The sequence below is a fragment of the Haliaeetus albicilla genome, chromosome 8, assembly GCF_947461875.1.
Source record: "Haliaeetus albicilla chromosome 8, bHalAlb1.1, whole genome shotgun sequence".
Lineage (NCBI taxonomy): Eukaryota > Metazoa > Chordata > Aves > Accipitriformes > Accipitridae > Haliaeetus > Haliaeetus albicilla.
The window spans coordinates 7124309-7144169 of NC_091490.1; the positions used below are offsets into that span (position 1 = coordinate 7124309).

At 42.9% G+C, this 19861-nt stretch overlaps 2 protein-coding genes across 7 annotated transcripts in view; one reads left to right on the forward strand and one right to left on the reverse strand.

Annotated features, from left to right (window-relative positions):
• LOC104321149 (protein zyg-11 homolog B) overlaps positions 1-3840 on the reverse strand; it is a 29409-nt gene extending 25569 nt beyond the window's left edge. For 4 of the 5 annotated variants that reach the window (XR_011325692.1, XR_011325691.1, XM_069788723.1 and 1 more), the window contains exon 1: positions 3729-3840. Coding sequence is in view for 2 of the 5 variants with exons in the window: in XM_069788723.1 (XP_069644824.1) it covers positions 3729-3731 (3 nt within the window). In the remaining 3 variants the exon portion in view is untranslated. Of the gene's footprint in view, positions 1-3473; positions 3607-3728 lie in introns of those variants that run through there. The other variant, XM_069788724.1, reaches the window with a different exon arrangement.
• A 46-nt stretch (positions 3841-3886) lies between these two features.
• On the forward strand, positions 3887-10858 carry COA7 (cytochrome c oxidase assembly factor 7). 2 transcript variants are annotated; one of them, XM_069788729.1, is made up of 4 exons: positions 3887-4121; positions 5112-6677; positions 6758-6898; positions 7887-10858. In XM_069788729.1, exons 2-4 carry the CDS (start codon positions 6572-6574, stop codon positions 8333-8335), a joined length of 696 nt encoding a protein of 231 aa, XP_069644830.1. In that variant the 5' UTR covers positions 3887-4121; positions 5112-6571; the 3' UTR covers positions 8336-10858. The 2 variants fall into 2 exon arrangements, with proteins under 2 accessions (XP_069644830.1, XP_069644829.1); XM_069788728.1 differs by having other exon boundaries at positions 3887-6677.
• Positions 10859-19861: the final 9003 nt, after the last annotated feature.

A 19861-nucleotide genomic window follows, 5' to 3' on the forward strand; every position in this document is an offset into this window, starting at 1 on the left:
TTATGTGAGCTAGCTGCATTCCGTTCTTCAACTTCTCTTTACTTAAAGATAATATTGCCCAGTTAAAGACCTCATAGTAAAAGTGTTCTGTAGTATTTAAGCTCTTACAGAAGGTTAGGATTTAAGTGGTTCCCTTCTCTAGCTATGCTTTTGAATGTCAACTTGAAAACAAACCTGGCATTTGTTTTCAGCTCATTTCACTTTCTGGTTCTGATACTCTAAGGAGATGCTGTAAATGTCTGTCAACCACAGCGCAGGATTTATTATTATTATTATTATTAAAGATCATCCAGCAATATTTGAGTTGAACTTTTATTATGTATATTTGACTTTTTCATAGCCATCTTAATTATCTGATACTTCCATGTAACCTCACAGTTTATTTCATTCTATCAAATTAATTCAGTGATCAGAAAATAAATACAAAAATAAATTCCCCAAAACACAGAATTATGCATTATATAATGCAAGTCTGGGCGTCTTCATTAGCTCAAACACATATTATAAGAGTAATGTGACACATCTAAAACCAACTAGCTAATGGAATAGTACAAAGAGTAGAATAATTGCATTTATATGAGCTTTTTAAGGCTTATTTAAATTAATTCTTTAAAAAGATAACTTTATAATTGCTTAATATAAGCAAGGCAAACAAACAAAAAAAAGTGCCGGGGGGGGCGGGAGGGGGGGTAAACTGCATGGCTACTGGCATCTAACAGTAATCCAATACACTAGTGGACTGAAATGCAATACCTGCGTCAACATGATGTTACCCAGTTCAGCTTATAGCTCACACACTAGTGCAGTTGGAAAGGTTCTCAAAGAACACTATACTCCACATTTTCTTTTAAAAACTCTTTGGATCAACTCTAAATATTGCTAGAATATATTCAACCTATATTGCAAAATGCAGTTAAAAAGAAAAAAGAGTTTAAGGGGACATACTAAAATACCTGGAATAAGTTAGAGAATCCTAAACCCAACATTATGCCTAGATTAACTGGCTGAGTGTGAGTATCAAAACAAAGTCCTGTTCCTTTGGGGAAGCATCACCGTGCAACCACCTGCTTCTACAATAGTAACTAAAAAAGAGACAGGTTTAACTGATGTTTTCCATTGGTAATTACAATCTAACTTTGCGCAAGAAGTAAATTCCACTGCTGTGTGGGCCGCCTTCACTACAGGTATTGCGATCGTACCAACTCCAGCTGGAAAAATTCGCTTCCTTCTGGCTTTGTGTCTCAGTCTCATTAAAAAACAAAAGCTTTTTTTCCATAGGTAGTTTTTTGGGGGTCCCCCCCTCAATAAATCAGTATAAAACACGGAAAGACAAATACCAATTTCAGCTCTAACAGAACCACTTCTATGATGTATTCCCCAATTTTTATAGCCGATTGCAGACTCAGTATGACAAAACCCAAATGTGTAAGGTCTCTGTATGCCTGGCCCATCTGCTTTTTTCTCTCTGAAGCCTGAAAGGAGATGGGGTACAGGATAAGGAACTTCTCAAATTGTGGCAGTTATTTCTCTCAAAAAGTTGGCAGGAAAATAAGACATAATTTAGAGCCTTAGTCTTTGGTGCTGGACATACCATGTTTCTAACTGTTTTCCACCTCTCCACAGCACTTAAAATGAACACTCTTAAAACGATCAAGAAAGATCAACTCAAGTAATGGTCATCAAAACTCTTCTGAGCGCTAATAAAGGAAAGGCAGTGAAAAATAAACAGTTCCATGATTTACATTATGAAGAAAGCTTTATGATTATCTACTTAAATTAAATGGAATGAAACAGATGTAGGCAATTTATTAACCAGACTCAAGGAAGGATTATGCGCAAAACTCAGATTTAATATTAACTATTCTGGCACAGCAAGTGGGAACATACTGACTAAAGTTGCTAGCGATACAAAGTTGGCAGAGCTCAGGAGAGGTCTAAAATTAAATAGTGCCATATTAAAGCTACATAGTAAGGCCATGTATTTCAAGATTAATAGCAAGAACTTTAGATATGAGTTCATCAATTAGGAATGACTGGAGAGAAGAACCTGAATGATTTGCTTAACCACAAGAAAACAATGTGAGGCAGCCAAAGAAGGTATCAGGAGAAGCATAAAGCAAAAATAAGGAAGTATTGTGTCATTTTCAAGATACTTGGAGATCTCACGGGGCTATTTATGTTAAGAGATACCTGCAACATTTCAGTTTGAACGTAACAGCTACTAGAATGCTCTGGGGAAAAAAAAGCATGTTGGGAGTAGGAAACAAAACCAGCTTTTCTTACACTAGCAGATCAAAAGGTGAGAGATATGAAAGCTGCCTATAGATACAGCACAGTGAATAAAAACTACAGAAGGAAAAAAAGCTATTAAGGTGAAGCACTGTGCCAGCACAGCAACAAAGGTGCATTAAAATGGCATAAAATAGATTTTTTGCCATAAATTTAAATGTCAGTACATAGCTCCAAAACATCAAACAATGAAGTTCTACCCTAGTCCACTGAACAGAAGAGCAGGTGCAAAAGACACCTACTTTTAAAATAAAGATAAAAAACTTTATTAGGGTATTAAATGAAATTAGGCTTTTAATAACAAGGGATGAGACTAGACAACGCAGGAAGCTCCTGCTAGTCCTTTAAAAGCAAATATGCACACTCATTTCTCAAACACAGGAGCGATCAAAACAGCACCCATATGTTCTGAGGCCTGTCCTCAACAGAGAAAGGCTGTTTCTCCACCGCCAGTTTTGGTCAGCTCCGTGCTGTTAAGAGCACCCTGCTACACATTACACAGATCAGCAAGGCCCACGTACCGCGCATACCACAAAACCCGTGCTTTCGGTGGCACGGCTTTTTCCAGACAGCCCCTGGACAAAGCAAGCCCCAGTGGGAAAAGTGCTGTTTGAGGGTTGGACTGCACCCAGGCTGGGGAGGGGGGAGGCAGGAGCTGGACGAGGGCAGAGACGGCTGCCCCGTCCTTCACGCCGGCCGGCCGAGGAGCTCTGCCCGCCGGGCTGCCCCTCGCACCTGCGTGGCGGGAAGCCGGCCGCAGCCGCTGCTCCTCGGCCCCACAAGGTGCTGTGAGAGGAGCTGCTCAGCGGCAGCGAGGCCGGGCCGGCCATCCCCCTCGCGGCACTGCGGCGATGCCGGGGCGCACCGGGCCGGGCTGCCGCTGCCCCTTCGCATCGCGCCGGGCTTGAACCGTCCCCTCCGCCGGCTCTCGGTCGCCCTTTTATATAATCGGTAGGACGGCGGCCGCAGAAGTTACACAACACCGAGGGGAACGAGGGCTGCCGGCCCGGCTCGGGGGTACGTGCGGGGTGCCGGCGGGGAAGGAGCGGCCGCGGACCCCCCTCCTCCGCCGCCGGCTCGCTCCCGCCTCAGTCCCTCAGCGGTAGCGGACGGGGGGGGGGGGGGGGGGGGAAGAGGCGCGCGCCCGGGGCCCGCCTCGCGCCCGCTCCGGCCAACGGCCTCACCTGCCCGGGCGCGCGGCAGCCCCCCACCCGCCTCACAGAGCGGGGCTCGCGGCGCCGCCATAACGGCCCTTGTCCCGTCCCCCCACCCGGTGGGCGACGGCGGTTCACCTCAGCTCCCCTCCGCCGGGCTCTGTCACCCTGGGGCAGGGGGGGGGGGACACACGACAGCCTGCCCGCCCCCACCGGCGCGACGGCGACCCCCACCCATCCCCTCAGCGGCTCCTCGGCCCGGCGCTGCCCGCCGCGCTCACTCACCATCGCGGCGCTGGGTGCCGGAGGCGAGCGCCCAGCCAGCCGGGTCCCGGAGCTTGGCTCCCTTTTTTTTTTTTCTTTTTTTTTTTTTCCTTTCCACCCCCCCTTTTTTTACCCCCCCCCCCCCGACCTGGAAGTGAATCTGCCTCAGCCGGCCGGGCAGCAGCGCCGAGCCCGCCTCCCTTAAAGGGGCAGCGCCAGGCACACACTGCCGGCTCTCCGGGTGGGTGGGAACCTTAAAATCCAGGTTTAAGGATGAAAAGCGTGAAGCGTCAGGAGAAGGGTCTATTACTCAGCAACGGGCATTGGCGTCGCGCGTGACGGTGGGTGCGAGAACTTCCCTGACGCCCGGTTGCTTTCGTCTCGGAGCAAGGATGAAGGAACACCGAAGCGCTGGTGAGTCTGTCCACGCAGAGGATGCTGAGGATCCGAAGCAGTTCCTTGTCTTTGGATAACCTCTCACAACCAGGAATTCAATGTCAGCTTTATAATTGCTGCTCACAGATCAACCTCTGTTATTTAAATGTTTCCTGCCCAAACCAGTTTATTCCGGTAATATGAATAACAATCTGCTGCAGTACAATAGGTTTCGCCACCTGCTTCAGAGTTGGAGAGGAGCTTTGCCATAAGCTTTTACACAAAATAATTTCAGATACAGTAGTAGTGATGAAAACCTGTCTCCTGACAAATACATACTATAATATATTGTTGGTAGAAAGAATACAGTTATTTTTTGTTTCAGGACACAGAGAGTGATACAATTTCCCTATCCAAGTAAAATGAAATTATAATGAGTTTACTGTTAAACCTTTTAAAGAATTGCTGAGTCTACGTACAGCAGCTTTGAATACTAGTTGTTTGCAAACCAGCAAAACACATAAATAAACACTAAGGAACAATTGCTAAAATCATTTATGTTTCCGTCATTACAAGATGACAAAATATTCTACAGGTATGATCAAACACAATTTTGCCTGTTTAGGGACTACATAACAAAGGTCAGTTATAGTCCCAATTCTTTAGATGAGGATGTTGACATAGAGAAAATAAATCACATGCTCAGGATCCAACAACAACAGAATCAAAAGTCCTTGTGTTCTGAATTTAACCACTTCAAAATCTAATCTGCTTAGAAGAAATAATTCATTTAATTATGGGCACAGAAATTAGCTTATATTAGGGAGGGGCTACTAGTGTTATTCTCAGTCCATTACATGTTTCTTCTACCTCCTAATGTCTTTTGGAGCTTCCAGGCTGTTCTTTCCATACCTATTAACAAATTCACTCCAACCTGAGTATCACCAGATGTCTTGTCTTTGCCTTCTTTTTCTCATTCCATCTGGATTTATGACGGGAACTATCTTCCTTTCTCCTGCCTGGGCTCAGACGGTGAAAACTTTCAAGCGACAGACAGATCCCTGTTCTCAGTGCCCATTCTTGGCCTGCCCCACGGTACTCAAGAGCCACAGCAGCAAGGGAAGCCTTGCTGCGCCACTTCGCTCCTAGTATGGAGAGGCCATACGGTTGAGTTGGCACTGACTCAATGTCAGCATCAGAAACTGCAGAGGCAAAATCCCAGCAAGAACAGACTCCTCAAAGATTTAAACCAGCAAACTCAAAAGAGTTTCTACTGGACCTGTGCAAACTGAAATTTTTCAAAGCTGGATTTTCAGAGAAACAGTATTGCTGGTACAAAAGCAGTTCATCTTCCAAAGACCTTCTCCAGAACAGAGGACTTGACACAAAAATTCTCAGGCAGTAGTCGGCACGGGCCAAACTACCTATCTCTTCTTACTTGTTTCTCAGACGTGTCGGTGGTTTTGGTCGATACGTTTTGAAAACAAGATTTTAGCTTCATGTGGACAATGTGTGTTAACTCCAACCCAAATACTGAAGAGTCTGAAAAGTTTTAAGGAAGTACTTCAACAGGAGTTGTAACCTCGGCAGCACATCTGGCATGTGGTGCCATCAGTCCCACCGGCAACGGTTCTTGCAATTAGCTCCAGCTGTTAATAAACAACCTGGTTTCTTCCTATGGGAGCCTATGCACAAGATTTAACCGAGTTTTATTTACCCAAAAGCTTGACAAGCCAGTGTTATGTGACTGAAATAATTTGGGACAAAGCGTTCTCAAATATTCTTTGAAATTAATTTTAACTCTAAGCAGTTTGTCACACAAATTTCTAATGTGCTGCTATACTCTCAGAAAATTCACTTTGTGCTCAAAACTGCTGGAATTGGATAGCGTGCCGTATTTTGTACAAGTACCCTAACATCACGTCTGGCTTAAATTAATCCGTAACTAGAGAACTGGGGTTCGTTGCGCGTTGTTAATTGCTTACCGGTCCCTGGGTGTTTTCAATGACCCTGGCACTGCCCCGCTCAGAGACTCTGGGACGCAGGGTTCCATCTCTTCAAAAAGCATCTGTAAGATCTCTTGTTCCACAAAAAGGGACGGTTGCAGATAACAGTCACTAGCAGCAACTCCCCCGTTCTAAAATCGAGTTGCAAATCATTTAGCTGTTAATCCGAGACAAAAAACACACCGGCAACAAGTTGGGGAATTGGTAAAGCCGCCCTGGCTTCTAGGCCATGCGTAGTGTGTTAACGTATACAGTCACGCCTCAACTTATGGCTCTGATCGCCCCGAATGAGACGGCAGAAATACGTATCCAATGGTGCAAAACTCCGAAAGTTAAATACTAAAAATCTATTACTACTTAAAACCGGTGAATCGGCGGGCTCAGCCCTGCCGGGAGGCGGCGCCGCCGCATCGATGTCTCGGCGCTCGCGGCAGGCAGCCCATCGACGGCTCGGCGCTCGCAGCAGGCGCCGTCAGCTCCGGCATGGCCGGGCTCATCAACTTCGAGGACGAGGAGGAGGTGAGGGGCTACCTGGAGAACCTGCACCTCGAGTACAGCTACCAGTGCTTCAAGGAGAAGGACCCGGACGGTAAGCGGCCCCACCGCCACCCCCGCCCGCCGCCCCGGGGCCGGCGGGAGCCTCAAACCCCCCTCACCGGTGCCTTGCAGGCTGCCAGCGCCTCGCCGACTACCTGGACGCCGTGAGGAAGGACTTCGCGGCGGCGGCGCGGGTGCTCCGCGGCAACTGCGAGGACCACGGCCACAGCGAGAGCTGCTACCGGCTGGGGGCCTACCAGGCCATCGGCAAAGGTGGGCCGGGGGCGAGCAGTCCTGGTGCTGTCTCGCGGGTCCCCCTCCGCCGGTGGCTTCCCTTTCCCGCCCGAGCCGCCGGCGGCTCGGTTCTTCTGCGGCCGGAGGAACTCCCCCGTGGACGGGCGGCGGGGCGGGGAGGGCGGGCGATGCCTGCGGGCAGCGGCGGCTCCCGCTTTTGCAAGGGCGCTGAACGCCTGCGTTCCCTCCTGACCTTGAAGGAGGAGCTGCCTGCCCTGCCCCTTTTGTGGTCGGGTGGTAACAGCTGGGGAAGGGCGGAAAACCCTAAACTGCTTCCTTCTGAAGAAGCAACTCTAGGTTAACCACGCGTGTTACTTTTTCGTAATTATGTCTCTATGAGTGGTAAGTATATCCAGGGCTGAATGCTGCTGTGTGTTCTCTTCTTAAAAGTTGGATTTCTTCTCATCTCGCTGTTCTTTTTTAGAGGAAGTAAGGAAGGAATGAGCTTACGGACTGGTAACACTGCTTACATAAGTAGGCCCCAAGTCTGCCCAAAATGTATCTGCTGGTACGGTAATGGGAAGCAGTTAAAGTAGTGAGGCTTCTTCCAAATGACAATTCTAGTAAGGAGCATGATATTTTTTACTGTAGTTCAAAACTAGCAACAGTCTCAGTTTATGTGTAGGTGTACTGGCAAAAGAATACTTTGCCTAGTTTAAGCTACTAAGAAATCCATAGATGTAGTAGTAGAAAGAGTGTTTTGTGTTTCGGGGTTGGTATTTTTTTGTCTACATAAGCTGTTGTGGTAAGTGAGGAGTGGAGGAGGGTTTCCTAACTTGAAGACATTAGCAAAACCTTTGTAACTGAGACAATGATAGTGTCTCTGAAGTCCTAAATTTTGACTGTAGCACCTAAAGAGAGGGATGCTGTATTTCCCAAAGTGCACTGGGAAGCATGCTACAAAGCAGAGAGCTCCCATCTGTTTTAGCATGTCCTTACAGTAATCTTTTGATTTCTTGGCCAACAGGTGGACTCGACCCAGATTTGAAAGCTGCCTACAACTCTTTTATGAAGTCATGTGAGAAGGGTGGGAAGAAGTCAGTAAATGCGTGTCATAATGTTGGGCTGTTGGCCCATGATGGGAGAGTAAACGATGACAAACCTGACCCCGTTGTCGCTAGAGACTATTACACAAAAGCCTGTGATGGCAATTTTGCTCCTAGCTGCTTCAACCTCAGTGTGATATACCTCCAAGGAGCACCTGGGGTCCCTAAGGACATGAACCATGCTTTGAAGTACTCGCTGAAAGGGTGTGAGCTGGGTCACATATGGGCTTGCGCCAATGCCAGTCGAATGTACAAACTGGGAGATGGCATTGAGAAGAATGATGCTAAGGCAGAGGATTTGAAAAACAGGGCAAAACAGTTGCATAAAGAACAGAAAGAAGCCTCAAGTTCTTTAATATTTGGGGAGTAAAACTGTCAGTTGCAGTTAGTAAGACTGCAGGTTTAAATGGCAAGTGAACTTGTTATTTAAATTGTGAGTATGCAGTTTTCATTCATAATAAATAAATATCCAAAATAGATTTTGCTTATGCAAATAAACTTCTGTTTTTGTGGATGCAACAAACATGACCAACTCTGCTGTGCCTTTCTACATTTTTAAATACACAAGTTCTTAAGTGTATTGCTTAGATCCCTTGTCTTTAAAAGGAAGGCAAAAACAGGCCTTTTGGAAGTTTTTCCCCGTGGTTTCATGTATGAAAGGCTCTCTTTCATGTCTAGCACTTCAGTATTGAGGCTTGTGCTCAGACCAATTCTAACACACACACACACAAAAAAAAATCATGGTTGCAAGGTAGTCCCAGCTTGGACATTCAGAACTGTGCCATCTCTTACATGCAGTTGTGGAACTTCGGTAGTGTGCAGGCTTGGCTGATGTCCTCTAAGGCTGCTTTGTATCAGGATGGCTTGAGAAACTTGAGAAGGTTTATTTGCTGAAGGTAACATTTGTTATCTTAAGGTTGTATTTAGACTTGCTGATTTAGTTACTTTGTTGTCGTGGCATCAAAACTGCACTTGTAACTAGGAGAAAAAAAAAAAGATGACTTGTTATAGGGAGAAATAATAATTTGATATCTTGCTGATCTTTAAATTATACGTTTAATGTCATCATTTCATCTGAGAAATTTTGATTTCGCAATTCAGTCTGTAAGTTTTACAGGATGTTACTATAATTATTTCATTTGTGCAAATGTTTATTATTTGATTGTAAATCAGTGTTATGGCATTATTGGATGTACTTTGATTTCTAAATAATTAAGCATTCAGTTGGAGCCAAGCCAAAGATTTCCTGTCCAAGAACGTTTTCAGTAAAAAAACCTGGGTTCAGGAAAAAGGGCCATGTGGGAAAGCTGTGAAAAAACTGAGGGGTGGATCACTTCAGCAGACAAGTAAAAGCTGTTCTAGAGCAGTGTGCAGTCTTGGGATAGACTTATCCTGAGCTGCTGCCTTCTTTATTGGAGGTCTAGCTACAAAATTGAAACAGATTTCTGTTGGGTGACAACCTCTGAATGCTGGTGCTCTGCCATTCACAATGTGAGCTGCATCCGTGGGTGCTCATTGATTTGAAATGCTCGCCTGTGCACACCCCTGCTCGGTGTGTGTGCCTGGCTCTGTCACAGACCTCGCTTTACCGGGAACACTAATTTGCACAGGGAGTGCCTGTGCAAACCCCATTGTCACTAGTCTCCTTCCTGCTTAACTTCATGCTTTGGTGTTACACTCGGTCTGATGACTGCTTTTTGGTCTCATCTGCCATTTTGATATATTAATTGGTATTTCTAAACATTGTGATATGAATCTTCTATAATACTTCTTTTTTTTTTTTTCCTCCTTATGGTAAAAAGCAGCTTACAGTTGCTTTGTATTGTCTTTTAAATAAAAAATAGTATCTCTCAAGATACAAAGAAAGAAACAAATGCCTTGGTATCTGAGACTGAAAAATGACATTGAGAGTTCATCTACAACAGAGTTGGTGTGCAAACATCCTGATGTGGGATGTGGCACTCCTGTGCAAGTGCTGGATGCTGACTCAGTTGCTGTGTTTGTGCTATATACATCCAGAATGCATGAAGAGGGTCTGTTAGAGCTGCCAACAATATGGACTCTGGTCTGAACTGAACCTGACACTTGAAGGACCAGAGGATAGTTCTGGATACTGGTTTATATTACAACCATACTACTGAAAGGATGTCAGCTCACTTGGAAAGTTAGCAAAATACATGCATTCGTGTGCTTCTCAGCACACCAGCATTTCAACTTGCACACAACCATAGCAACAGCTGAAATTAAAGAATTATTTCTAACTAATTTTCACTATTTTTTAGGAGGAATAGTGAATTAAGTATGCTAGCATGTTTTCTGCTACCTACTGCTTAAAAAATTTAAAACATGCCAGATTTGCACTAACAGCAGCTGGCTCTTTCTTCCTTCTCTTAGGCTGTTGCTTAAAACTCAAGGCCCAGAACTTACTAATACGTGCAGGAGTAATTCTGTTGAGTGCAATGAGATGGTTCCTCTGTGAGAGCTGGTGGGTAGATATTCACAAGCACTCACAGATTTCTGAATGCTCTAGATATGTTCTGTTGAAGTACCTGAGCCAAATGGTTGCGTTTAAGTCCTCTTAGTTCTTTCAAAGCTGTTCTTTGACATCTTTGTTACTGAAGCTTCACTATACTGAGAAAGCTTCCAAGTGTGTTAATTGACTTATGCAACTCTACTGTCACTCTTAAAGGCAGCGTCAACAAAGCTTACTACAAGTGTCTTGGAAGGAATTTTATTTTTTTTAAACTGAGATGTTTTAATGTTTTTAGACCCAAAATTTAATTTTTACATTTATAGTGGATTTTGGATAAGTAAGGGTAATAAATCACCAAAAGATGGAAACAGAGGAAAACTAGAAGATTAATCAAGTGTACAAATAAACCCTGATACTGTATGATTTTTTGTTGTTGTTTTGCATGTGACAACCTCAAGAGATACAAGTGAAAGAAGGTTATTGCATATATTCTACTTCAAATGTATTGAACAATACCCGCAGCCAGTTTCAAGATGGCTGTGTATAGTTTTTCTTGTGGAATTATATTGCCCCTAGATTTCCACAGTACATGAAGTAAGAATATAGAAATAGTTTGTGGAATATAGGAATATAGCCTGTATTTTGAATATAAAAATCCATGGTGACCAGTGGAAACAAGCTTCAGTGCATTACAGCATCAAACTGACTAAAAAGCAATCATACACAGTGAACGAGTTCTGAAAAATTAGTCCACAACATCCTTTTTTTTTTTTTTTTTTTTTTCTCTTTTTCCTCCAATGCAAATGTTTATAACCAGGAACTGGAATTCTGTAGAGGGCTCAGGCTGAATAGCTTGTTGCTGTGTAAAGGTTTCTGCTCTTCAGAGACTTGGGAATCCCATGTACTTACTTTCTTAGCTAACCTGCTGGAACAAGCACAGATTTCAGGCTGCTTTCACGTGGTGTTTAAGTGTCACCACTTCCACTTTAAAGCCATGTTTATTTTTCTCTCTCTGGACACAGAAATACTGTCCTTTGCTTGTACGGTCAACTTTTTTAACTATGAGACGTTTGTCCAGGCAGATGTGGTCCTGGATGGTGCCTCTTGCTGTCTGTGATGATTCCAGGTCCAGGGGGGACATGCTGCTTTAGGCCCTGAAGGTGTGAAGCTTTTCCCTGGTCAGCTTAGATCTAGAAACATTTAAGTCACATTCAGATGATGCCAAGCCCAAAATAGTAATGAGCCTGTATGGCAGTATGTACACAGAAACATCTCTGCCTATAGATATTGCAAATGAAATAGGCAGGAGAGACAGAGAGGCAGGAGAGAAAGGAACTTAATTAGCTCTGCTGGGCAGATGAGCTTAAGGGAGCTGGCCCAGATTGTAGAGAAAATAAGTAAGAGAGCTAGGAATTGGCCTAGGTCTACTGAATTATGGGCGAGTATTCAAGGCCAGATATTCCCTTTCAGGCAAGGCATGTGCACAGGTGTTAAATACCTTTAGCCTGAAGGTTGTTTTTAGCATCTTCCCAACCGGTTTGTCACTGTGTATCTGAGTGCCACACGTGCCTGGCTGCTTTAGGATTGCTCTTTGACACACGGTGATCACCCCTTATTCAATTACACACAAATTGTTCTACTTTCCTGACAGCTTCTGAAACACTACGTTCTCTTTTTTATAATACAGATTTAGGGAACAAGGTGCTAACTGAACAGATTTTGGACTCAAATCCATAGCTTACATATATGCAAACTGTAACTAAATATACATTTTCTGAAACAGCTGTCTGAGTAAGTAGGGCAGTATATGTAAATGTATTCATGCACTGACACGATCCTTTACAATTTTGGTGTGTATAAATATATGCAAAGTTGTGATGTGTGTGTATGTTTTGCTGTAAAAGAACATGAATGCTCTGGCTATGGTCTGAATAAAGATACAAACTTACTATTGAAGTAAATTAAGTGGGAGAAAAAACAGCACTAATTTGGCTGTTGCCACAATTGAGAGCAGACTTGTTAGAATCTCATTTCATGCTGTCTCAGGCAGAGCATGGATGAATTAAAGCAGTTCTTCCAACTTAACTGCACTTTTAACAGACTTCTTGGAAAGGGTGTACTTACTGCTGGAATAAAAACCCCAGGAGCACAGTGCAGCGATGAAATGGGTACACGGTAACGACAGATGGCAGCATATGAAAAACATTCTTGCGTACCGTGGGTGCGAGGCCACTAAGGCTCTTGTTTTCAGCAGCCTGAAAAAAAAAATGGTGACAAAAGTGAGATTAATTTTTCTGTTAACACAGTTAATAGTTTATGGCAGTTTAAGAAGGTAAAGCTCTTTTAGAGGAGCACACTTTGCCTGATTCTTTGCTAGGTACTATTCTGGGCATTTGTTTCACCTGGGAAAGGTAAGTAAATTCTACCTCTGCGGAGTGTAACAGTCTAGTAATAAAACAGTTTGGAAGCCATGTGCTCAGAAGTAAGCAATTACAGGTGGCTCAAGGCATTGGAGAATTGGGTGACATTTTAAGGCCTGATCTTTTTTTTGAGCTTGTAATGCACACTGTCTCCCAGTGGCTTGTTGAGATCCTCAGTCCAAACGAACCTGCCACACTAGAGCAGGCTTTCTTCTGCCAGGACTAATGATTGTCAGTGATCCCCCCTGGGAACTTCCAGTCAAACGGGCACCTGGGAACATCCTCAATAAAAGTGACACGCACTGCAGATAATTAAAGCCACGTATAAAGTCCATGTTGCAGGGAGTTTTTTTCATATCACTTGAGAATTCGGAGACTTGCAGAGTTTATATATTATAAAATGAACTATTTTCATAAAAGCTGTGAAGTGTGTTAGTACAGATAAGTTTATGAAGTATCATCCAATTTTGTACCACCGGTTGAAAAGGCAAACCCAAATTAAGGAACGGTCTTTTCTTACACTAAAACACCATCAAAAACAGTTTAAAGTGTTTTCAGGCTGTCTCTGAACAGTTTGCTACCTGTTCGGACACACCTCTATCTTTTTTACACAGATATAGATAATACTGTTAACAGACGCATTAGACTATTTGACTATTTTCCCTCCAAAGTGACAAAACATAAAAAAAAAACCCAGCCAGTCTCATTTCAGCATATTATAAATTATATGTGGTTAATGCAGTCTATAGACTCTACTAATAACAGTCTATTCTCAACCTAGAGATTATGTTCAGCAGATGTAATCAAAATCTGTTAAGAGGTGAAAATTGTACTGCAAATCTTGGCTTATAACCTGATATTATGAGGTTATTGCCAAAAGGTCAGTATCTTCTTGCTCTTTCTCTTTACCTGATGTTACAAAGGCTAAATTTTATATCGTCTTAGGAAGAAAATTGTTCCTCCAAATCCTCTGAGGTCATGAACAAAGAGTGATAGATATGTGATCATAATAGCATACTTGGAAATATGGAAGACCTGTTGATCACGTCAGGATCAGTGGATTTTCTAAGAAATAAAGGAGTTTATCTCAGCTGTAGGAGTTTATCTCCTAAACCACTGTCTGCTTTCTCTTTCATTTGTTTGTATTGATCTAAGCATACGGCCAACCTCCTTTAATACAGCAGCAATACACTTCAGAAGAAATGGTGACGAACTCTAATTAATTAAACAGACTTATGAATACATGTCTTTGAATGATGAAAGCATTCACTGCAGGATGCTCCCTGCAGCTGTGAAAAGATTGCCAGTGGAGTGCTGGTTTTGTACCAAAATATAAAAAACACTGGTGCCACATCATGTTGTGTCATTAAGTGTCATTTGGATTAATTCTGGACAAAAGATGCTGTCGGGTAAAGAAGCCACATGATGTTGTAGAAGCAGAAAAACAGACTTGTTCTGGTGGTTCTGTTTCTGTGTTATATTGTAATAAAAGCAGTTTTGCAGCTTGCTTACCTTTTATTCAGCCATCAGTAACAACTCCTCTCTGCAGTATATGTGTGAAGGTAGTTCTTGTAGCTGTACTCACCCTGGATGGAGAAGGAAGAATTCCTCCTTCCCTTGCGCTTCCCAGCATCTCATCCACTAGACCTCAGAATGATACGGTTCTGCTCAGGGCTGGGCTTTTTTGGGGGTGAAGCAAGAAGGCAGAGGGAGGAAAAGGAGCCATAGCACAGCAAGAAGCAGATTAGAAAATAAGCAATATATCCAGTTGTATTATTATTGCAATAATTTGTGCTGGAGTGACACCCAGGCATTCAATTCAGGTCCTGATATTAGACCATTTGTGTGCACCCATGACGACACCCCTGATCCAGAGACCCACAGCCTAAGAGTCAGGATTGTACAAAGTCCCTACTATATATTTCAGTATCAAACACTAGTACCCTGCTCTAATTTTTCAGACACTGTATCAACAATACGGCCCAGAATCCATACAAAACAGATTTCTCCAAGACTCTTAAGACTTTAATGATCAATTCTGTGCCAAATTTTTGATGTCTAATTTCATATGCTGTATCTGTAGCCTCCCAGTGCTTTCATTTTTCAGTATCTACACTTGAAGTAAACACAATAACCACTAATTACACTAATTGCAGACTATATCACATATTTCTAATTGTTGTTATTGCCTTCTACTCTAACACTAGTTACAATTACCACTGGTATATTCCTTCCAAATACAATGTTTTATACTTGTTACATACACACTTTGTTTTACAGTCTTGTTTGTAGTATGGTCATATGGTTTTGTAATATAGTCTTTTTTTGAAATCCTTTTTCCCCCTAGATCAACTAGTAAGAAATTTGTGTGATACAGAATTATAAAATTAAGGCCACTTTGGAGCGGTGATTTCAGATGGGGATTTGTGAACAGCATAATCGTAATGCATACATATGCTCCAATTCATGAGTATAGTGGGAGTTCTCTGTAAGATCTCATTCTGTCTATGCAGAACTGAAATAAGGTGCTTTAAACATACCCTGGAGAGTTTTTCTTAGCAACTGAGAGGTTTCTGGTAAAACAGAAGAAAGAAAGAAGATGAAAACCCCGCATGTTTATACAGCAGTTGTCACCCGCAGCATTCTAGTGCACTTTACCCAGTGAATCACAAGAAACACAGAGTTGCTTTTCAGCTCACAGAGCCATTACATATGGAGTTGGCGTAAGAAAGCCATCCAAGAAAAATGTTAATTGTTTGGCCATGATGAAGATGAGACTAACCTGAATTTATGTTAGATGTTCCTTATTCTGACAGTCCTTGTTTGACACTTAATGGCCTGGTCCGAGCATTTCATTGTCTCACAAAAAAACACTGAGAAGAAGTGAGCTGGTTTCCTTCCAGCTCTCCTGCGACTGGAAGCAAGCCATGTTCCTACAGAGCTTCCTGCCCAGGAAACTCTCATTGCTTTGCAAAAACCTTTTCTGCAAACTCCTGAGAAGGAAACCTGTATTATCTCTATAGTACAGGAAAGGAGGACAAGGCACTGAATGGCTATTGACTTATTTCAGGTCACACGATGTCAGGAGGGGCCCAAACTGATTATTCTCCAAACAATATTTAGCATGGCAAGGACTTGTTAATTCTTTACAAGCCAAGAAACACTAAGATGGGAAACTGGCCTTTCAATGTTATTCTGATAATATTTGTGGAGTGTTATTCCAGAAAGATGCAATAGCCACCTCAGCACAAGTGTTGTTAGTAACTGATGAAGAGAAAATAAGAAGCTGTGACACTGTCAACACTGCAAGCAGTCTTGCCGTGTTACTTTCAGGGAAGTTATTTTGTGTGCAGCCTTAAGTGGAATGTTCGATGGCATTGTTTTGCTTATTTGTTCTGCAGTTGGTACACAAGAAATATATAGTATCTTACTTGTCAGGTAGGCTGAGATAGAGTGACATTAGCTGTCACTGGGACCCAAACCAGCCTCAGACTGGCAGCTCACACACCATGGTATTTATGATGAACAGACACTGGCCCTCAGAGAGATTATACATAATTTGAGGTTAAAAGCTTTAGATCTTTTTGGAAAGCCGAGCTTATTCTAAGTTCTTTTTTGCTGGGTTTTGTGAGTTTTACGTGTTCCTCAGAACCCAGGGGCTGATACCAGAGGATGCCAGGGACTGACATAATTACAAGTCACAGAATGTGTGAACAAATTCAATACAAGCAATGGTTTCTACAGGAGCAGTACAAAGGTTTTGTTACAGCAAATAGTAAAAAGTTCCCACACTATTTAACAGTTAACCAAAATGTCTCTGCAGCGTACTGGGCTTTGTAATTTGTTTTCTGTGTATTACAGCATGAAATGCCCAAGTCTGATGTTTGCTGACTGTTCTGTTCATTGATCCCACAACAGGCTATGGACATTTCCAGATCATGCTATCACACCATAGTGACAATGCTGATCCATTGATGGTTTAAACTGCAACACAAATTAAAAGCTAGTTAATACACTTCTGTAAGTGATAGGAGATAGGTGATCCCTAGTGATCAGGTCTCATTCTCTGTGAACTTTCTTTCCTAATCTAATGCCATCCTAATACATGTGTTAAACTGAAGCCTATGATCAGAATGTATTTTATTATGCAGTACCTGTATGTGTCCCTAGTGATCTTTTGGTAAGAACGTAAAGCATTCAGTCCTTTCAAATGCAGGATGATTTTGCCTTAGACATTGTGCAGTTACAGGTTGCAACCGGAGGCTATATTTATACCATAGCAGAGCCCTGGAAACATTTTATATATACTATTTTCCCCATTACAATCTTTGGGGAATAATTGCAAGAAAGGGTTTTGATCTATGATTTGAATAAATAAATAACCTCCACTTGACTTCAGTGAATGTTTTCCCTCAGCATTTTGCAGTACCAAGCCAGAATACTTGCTGTCATCCCACAAGCAGATACATTGCAACAATTGATGAGAACGTTGAGCCAAATAAATTGCGGAAAAGTTTTATATCTTAGAAGCACCAGTCGAAACCTTGCCCTCTGGAGAGCCAAAGGTGAGGTCCTTTGCCAGAGTGCAATGCCAGCATTGCACACACAACCTGGGAAAATGGCATATAGAGGGAAGCGAAGACACCTGGTGCTCAGGAGCCTCCTGCTAACACTGCTGAAGAGCAGCAAGCGTCAGGCTGCTCGCGCTTCGCTCAGTGCTCTTGAAAGGCATTAACATTGCCTGGGGACATACATAAGGTGACAGAAAAAAAGTTAGTAACATCTTTTGATGTTTAGGTATGAAAGAACAAAGCTTTTTGATTCAGTTCCTGTTCAATAGGCTGAATCAGAGATATTGTGACTGGAAAACAGATATAACCTTGAAAACTAATTGCATTGAACCTTCATATTGGAAAATTTTCTTTCAGAAGGGTCCTCGTGCAGTCTGGGATAGGGTATATTTCTCTGCTTTTGTCACGACACTGCAAATTGATCAGATGAATGTGTGGAGAGGAATTGATTGAGTACTCTCTGTGCTTGGAGGCTTGAACTAATAAGTGACAAACATAAATGCTGTTTCTTGTTAGAAATTGCTATGTGCAATACTGCTCAGCCTATGAATATAGTTAAAACCAAAGGGATTCTGCACACTTTCTGCAGCACATCAAGTATGAGCTTCCGCCAGCTGGGACCTATGTGATTGTTTTAAAGGACTTGCTGCAGTGTAACTTAGCTTCGCCCAAACACTCCAAGAAGATAGTTCATAGCAGAGCTGTTGAAGAAAACCAGGACCAAAATACTAGAGAATCTGAAAAGAAGGGTGGGTTCACAACAAAAGTGAGATGGAATAAATTGCATAGCAGAGGAATTATTTCTAGCTAGAACTTACCTGTCCTTTCACAAAATGAGATCAACTGAGTAATTCAACATGAATTCTATTTTTTCTCATTGCTCAGTCAGTAAAAGAAAAGGACAAGTAATTCAATATGGCCCTTGAAGCATCTCCTGATCCCAGGAAAGCATCATATCAAACTGCTTTCTTCCCTGATGTCTCCAGAGTGCAGCAAGAGCTACAGTAACACTGTGTGCAACAGAAAGCCTGCTAGGACTCCTTAGAGATGCTAGACTACCTTGTTTAACTCTGGAGTTAAACAGATGATGATTTCCAGAGCTTGGTCCCAGGTATGTGTGTTCCTAAAGGAAAACATCACAATCCAAAGCCTATTTATTTTGCTAATTTAATGAAGGAAACAGATCATGGCACATTCAGATCGGGTCTTTCCTGGAATATAATCCTAAATCAGATCAAATTAGCTCTCAGATATCTGCAAAGTGTCTGGACAACCTGAAACAGAAATCATTCACAAGTTCAAGATCTCTGTTAATTCCTCTACAATCCATACAGAGTGAAAGTCCCAGCAGGAATATACCCCTATGGCACCAACATATGGCTGTTAATGTGCATTTATTAAATAAGGGCCTGCACAGAGTTTAAAACCCTGTGGGGCAGAGGAGGCGAGGGCTGGGACAGAAACGTAGTCTTCCATCATGGGCTTCTTCACTTTCTATCTGTGGCCAGGGCTGAACCACTGGGTGGGTGCACACACACACACAGAGGTCTGATTTTTGGAAACTGAGCAAGTTTTTTAGTTCAGACCTAGCTGTGCATTTATTTGATGGGATTGCAATAGCTGCTTGAAGCATTCTCAGAACCAATTAAAGGCTGAAGAGTGCCCCAGCACTTAGGATTGCAGGCAGTCTAAGCGTTCAAAATGGATAAAAGATTAGAGCTAGCCATCTATATTAAAAAAAAAAAAAAACCCCCAAAAAAACCTAACCCCACAACAAAACCCAAATGTTCTCATGATTTGGTGAGCCTTTTGTGTGCTGTCCTCTCTACATGCTGTTCAGCTGTGCTTTTCTTATTTTCCTGTGAGAGGACTGTTCCCTTGGCTACCAGCGCTGGCCTCTAATAGTTGGCATTTGGGCACTCAGAGCTAATAGGATGAAAACATTGCTCTGTTTTCCTTTCCTTTCTGCAGGAGCACAGGGAACACAACTGGACAGGTTTCTGGTAGGCAACAGCTCCAGGTGATACCACTGCATCGAGTTACGTGATTTTGCCCTGCTGCACCCTTCCCTTCCAGGTGCTGCTCCGGTAGATCTCTGTATTTCTGCTGGCCACTGCCTTGTCAGAGAAGTGCTAACGGGAGGTGAGGAGTGGGGCTTGTTTCTCTGCCCTCCTGCACAGGAGATAGCACATGCTACCTTCAGCTGCTCCAGCCAGATGTATTTCTTTTTAGCCACATGCATCACCATCATCAGTACATCATGAGGCATAACATGCAGAGCCAGTCTCATGCTAACAGGAGGGGCAGGTCACAGCAGACACAGCTAATACGTGGGAGCTATAATCAGTGTCTCTTAGTCTTTCTGGCTTTCTGTATTAAGGACATTGTTGCTTTTGCATTAGAGGAATGAGAATAGTCTTGTCTCCTCTTGA